Source organism: Vanessa tameamea, chromosome 4, assembly GCF_037043105.1.
Source record: "Vanessa tameamea isolate UH-Manoa-2023 chromosome 4, ilVanTame1 primary haplotype, whole genome shotgun sequence".
In the NCBI taxonomy this organism is placed as follows: domain Eukaryota; kingdom Metazoa; phylum Arthropoda; class Insecta; order Lepidoptera; family Nymphalidae; genus Vanessa; species Vanessa tameamea.
In genome coordinates, this window is record NC_087312.1 from 7,568,531 (window position 1) to 7,572,558 (window position 4,028).

The window sequence follows — 4,028 nt, forward strand, 5'->3', positions numbered from 1 at the left end:
TAATTACTCAATGAAATAAATACACTTACAAAACTAAATGGCAAATCTTTTTTTATATTTTGCACCGTGAAAAATATTACTTTTCATTACGTTATTTTCTGGTTGAAAAAGTTTATGCAAAGAAAACTCCAAATTATTTTTAAATAATAAGTATATTCATTATAATTTTATTCGTGGTTTTTTCCTATGTTTGTACAAATTGTTTAAGCTGTGTAAAATATATTTACTTAGATAGAATATTCTTATATTATTACTTACTTATTCTTATACTTTAGGTAGAATATTCTTATATTATTTTTAAATTATAATAATGTCATTAAAAAATAGGTTTAACAGATATTATTATTCAGATTTTTACCATAAACTCGAACTCTTCGTATTTAAGTAAATATTGTATATACCGCAAGCACAACCGAAAAATAAATGAAAATATATTCTATTAAATATCTATTTTTCTGATCATCCAATGGAAAAATCCCAAAACGGAGAAAGACATCGTCAATGGAACTGCGGACGCTTTGATCCAACTCCACAGACTGCAAAAGGATTTCAGGTAAAAAAGTTTAATAAGATAAGACACATAAAATGTATACATATATTTTTGATAAAAATCATATTTTATTAGTCAATAATACACGTGATACTAGTAGAAATTTTAAATTAGTAGAAATGTATGTCGGAGGTACTTTTTAGGATATAGATAGGCAAATGAGCAAATGAGTACCTGACGGCAAGTGGTCACTGCAGACAATGGCGCTGTAAGTAATATTAACCATTTTTTACATCGCCAAAGCGCTAGCAACTTAACAAGATGATATGTCCCTTGTATAAAATAAATAATAATTATTGAACTGCCCGGCGGATTCTGTTCAAATTTAATACACAGTCAATATTGCTTTTTAAAAAAAAATAGGATTATAGAATATAAAAATCTTCACTCACTCATATGGATCGTCGGAGATATAAAACGGTTGCGTTGGTAGTAGGCCGCAATCAGCTATGTATACGCGCATCTCAGGACGATCTTCGATATCGGTTGGAGTCTGTTCAACTATATGCACGACGTTCTGACCTTCCACTACCTTTTTAATTAAAAATTACATTATTAATCAAACATAAAATTATAAATATGTAAAAGCTGTAAATGAAGGCTTAGCTTTATAGAATCACTATCAACAAATTAAGGGCCAAGGACAGGTTTATTCTAATTAACCAGTGGCAATAAGTCATATTGATATGTCAAATCTTTACTAATGAGTGTCCGCTAAATGCTTCTGCGTGTAAGATAAAATTGTATCACCTAGATTAATAGATAGAGAATTTCCATTTGGGATAAAATCTCTAATCTGTTTTTTTTTTCTAACACTTTTTTGTCAATAATGTTAGTTACAGATTTTCGCGGTAACACGGGCTAAGTAAATTAAGTACATCGTAATTCAATCACAATTGAATTACGTCATCTCACCTTTCCTATAACTGTATGTAAACTGTCCAACCACGGAGTGCCCTTTGTTGTTATAATAAATTGACAGCCATTAGTGTTCTTTCCTGAAATCGAGGTATATATATATATATATAATACGAATATTGTTCCCTTTATGTCAAGAATGTTAATTCATATTTATTTGCAATCTAATTAGTAGTCAGAAAATTAGTTGATACACGAAAATATGCGAGTACGGTGCTTGCAATATAATGGTAATTAAAATTCAGACAGTTCACGGAACTCACCTTTATTAGCCATAGAAACAAAACCTGCTACAGTGTGTTCTGTGTCTAAGTTTTCGTCTTCAAATGTTTCACCATAAATACTTATAGAGCCTTTACCATCGTCTGACACAACATCACCTCCTGCAAAGAGTTTAGTATTTTTCAAATATAAATGTTCATTATTTTTTATAATTATTTTAAAACTAATAACTTACCTTGTATCATGAATCTTTTAATTATACGATTAAAACTAGTATTTTTATACGATTTTCCTTTTATACCTTTTGTTGCAAGGACCTTAAAATTTTTCACGGCTTTCGGCGCTAAATCTCCAAAAAGTCCTATAACAATTCGGCCTATATGCTTATTCTCTCTATGAACATCCAAATAAACTTGATCAGTTACTCGAAAATGATGCGCCTGTAAGCAAATAGTAGTACTCTAATTCATTTATAGTTTTCAAATAATCAGCCCGATCTTTATTAATAAGTTTATCCTCTTACACTGATTGCACAAAATATTTGTAGAACGATTGTTAATAATAAATGTAACTTCATATTGGAATAACACCTGTGTCCATCTACATTCAGATATTGAATAAAAGCAAAGTTTAAAAGAGTCGTCGATAATTGGATAAAAGATTACAGTTCGGAAGTCTTATAAATGCATCGCACCATCATAAATATAATATGTAGGTATCTATTAAATATTAAGTAGGTCTACGTGGTTTGGGATATATGAACCCATCAACGCAGCTTTTTAGTGTTCTTTTTTTTGTAATTTCTTACTTCAAATCACTGTTATTATTTATAGGAAAAGTTTCACAAGTATTTTCTACTAGTAGTAGGTATATTGATTTACAATCAAATACTTATATGAGATCTTGTAATTTCCCAGATATTTTTACATAATATAGATAAGAATAAATATTATAAGATATTTGTATGTCACTTAGTTTATATCCGTAAATACACATATCTAGTATTTAATAGTAGGAAGAGATTATATGATAACAAGAAAACCAGCATTCACATTCAAAACAAGTTTTTAATTGATGCCGCTTGGTTTCATTAAAAACAACTAGTAAACCGGCTTCGCTTCGCATGGGAAGAACAAAGGGCGTTCACGTGGCCAAAGTTAGGTCAAATGATCTGTGGAACATAACAAGAAACATTTTTCCGTAGCTATTTGAAGATGATATGGATATATTGCCTGCTTCATCTTACGATGTGACTTTTAACTTAAAATCACCTTGATCTAGATACTGACTTTAAATGTCGTTATTTTAAGCGAACGAATTATTTAGTTGGTGACATGTAGTGAGCAGCAGTGAGATAAAAGCAACGTAATTATATCTAATTTAAGTATCCAGTTGAAAGAGCACTTGTCAAACTTGATATGGCTCTATCTATACCCAACTTCGGAAAACTCAGCTAAGCTTAAACACCTAAGTAGTTCTAGTATACCTTTTTGGAGACTAGTTTGGGTTTGAAACTTGTTTTTATTTATATATATATATATAAATTAAAGATAAATGGTTATTTGATACACTGAGGTTCGACGACATTTATTTTATGGTGTTACATGTATTGTGGTTTTTGCGAGGTAAACTAAGAGGTACCTACTTAGTTTCGCAAAGTAAAGCTTAGAACTGTTAAACAATTTCAGTATTATATCTATAAATTATTTTCATTTTTATGACCATCTCTTAGTCCCTCTGGTATAGTCGGTATCTTTATTCTTACAATATTGCAGGCCCAAAGTTCTAGATTCAAACCCTGAATCAATAAAAATGGTCGCAAGTGGCAAAAGTAAGTTTAAGTTTTCTTAGTTTGCTGATGTTAATAAAAAAATCTTGAAGGGAATAAATATGAAAACAGAGGTCACATGCCCTATTTATTTTATGATTCCTAATTGTTATTCCAAAAATGGAGGGCTAGTAGTTACGTGTTCTAATATGTTCTCGATTCCCGCTACATCTTTTTAAAGCAAATTATCGGAAATTCAATTAATTACTTACCTAAACATATAAAGCTAAAGCTAGCTAAAGCTAAAAATTTAGTAGTAATTGTGTAATCATACTAATATTGCCGTTTTGAAATAATCCATAACGAAATCTACAGTGAATGATAAGAAGTCATTATTGAGATCCAAATGCAGTTGAAAATAAAAAGATAGTGCTTGATAAAAAAAACATTGTCAAAAGTTGATACGGAACCCTACAAAAGACAATATAAATATAAACAAGACTGTATTATTAGGGTCTTTTCCTTTAAATAGCAAAAAAAACATATTGTCAGTTCTCAGCTGTCATTTTG

At 29.9% G+C, this 4,028-nt stretch overlaps 2 protein-coding genes across 2 annotated transcripts in view; both read right to left on the reverse strand.

The window, feature by feature from the left end:
- The window catches only part of LOC113394492 (probable RNA methyltransferase CG11342), a 212,952-nt gene that overhangs the window by 100,009 nt on the left and 108,915 nt on the right, over nt 1-4,028 (reverse strand). The window lies entirely within an intron of this gene.
- LOC113394493 (peptidyl-prolyl cis-trans isomerase, rhodopsin-specific isozyme-like) lies at nt 372-2,360 on the reverse strand. The gene is made up of 6 exons (XM_026631823.2): nt 2,214-2,360; nt 1,926-2,130; nt 1,732-1,851; nt 1,466-1,548; nt 943-1,082; nt 372-536 (listed from the first exon to the last, which is right to left on the reverse strand). Exons 1-6 carry the CDS (start codon nt 2,265-2,267, stop codon nt 440-442), a joined length of 699 nt encoding a protein of 232 aa, XP_026487608.2. The 5' UTR covers nt 2,268-2,360; the 3' UTR covers nt 372-439.

Coding starts and splice junctions, on each gene's coding strand:
- LOC113394493 (XM_026631823.2), bottom strand. CDS start 2,267: ATGAAGTTACATTTATTATTAACAATCGTTCTACAAATATTTTGTGCA. Junction 1,852..1,925: donor TAAAAGATTCATGATACAAG/GTAAGTTATTAG, acceptor AACTCTTTGCAG/GAGGTGATGTTGTGTCAGAC. Junction 537..942: donor ATCTCCGACGATCCATATGA/GTGAGTGAAGAT, acceptor ATCCTTTTGCAG/TCTGTGGAGTTGGATCAAAG.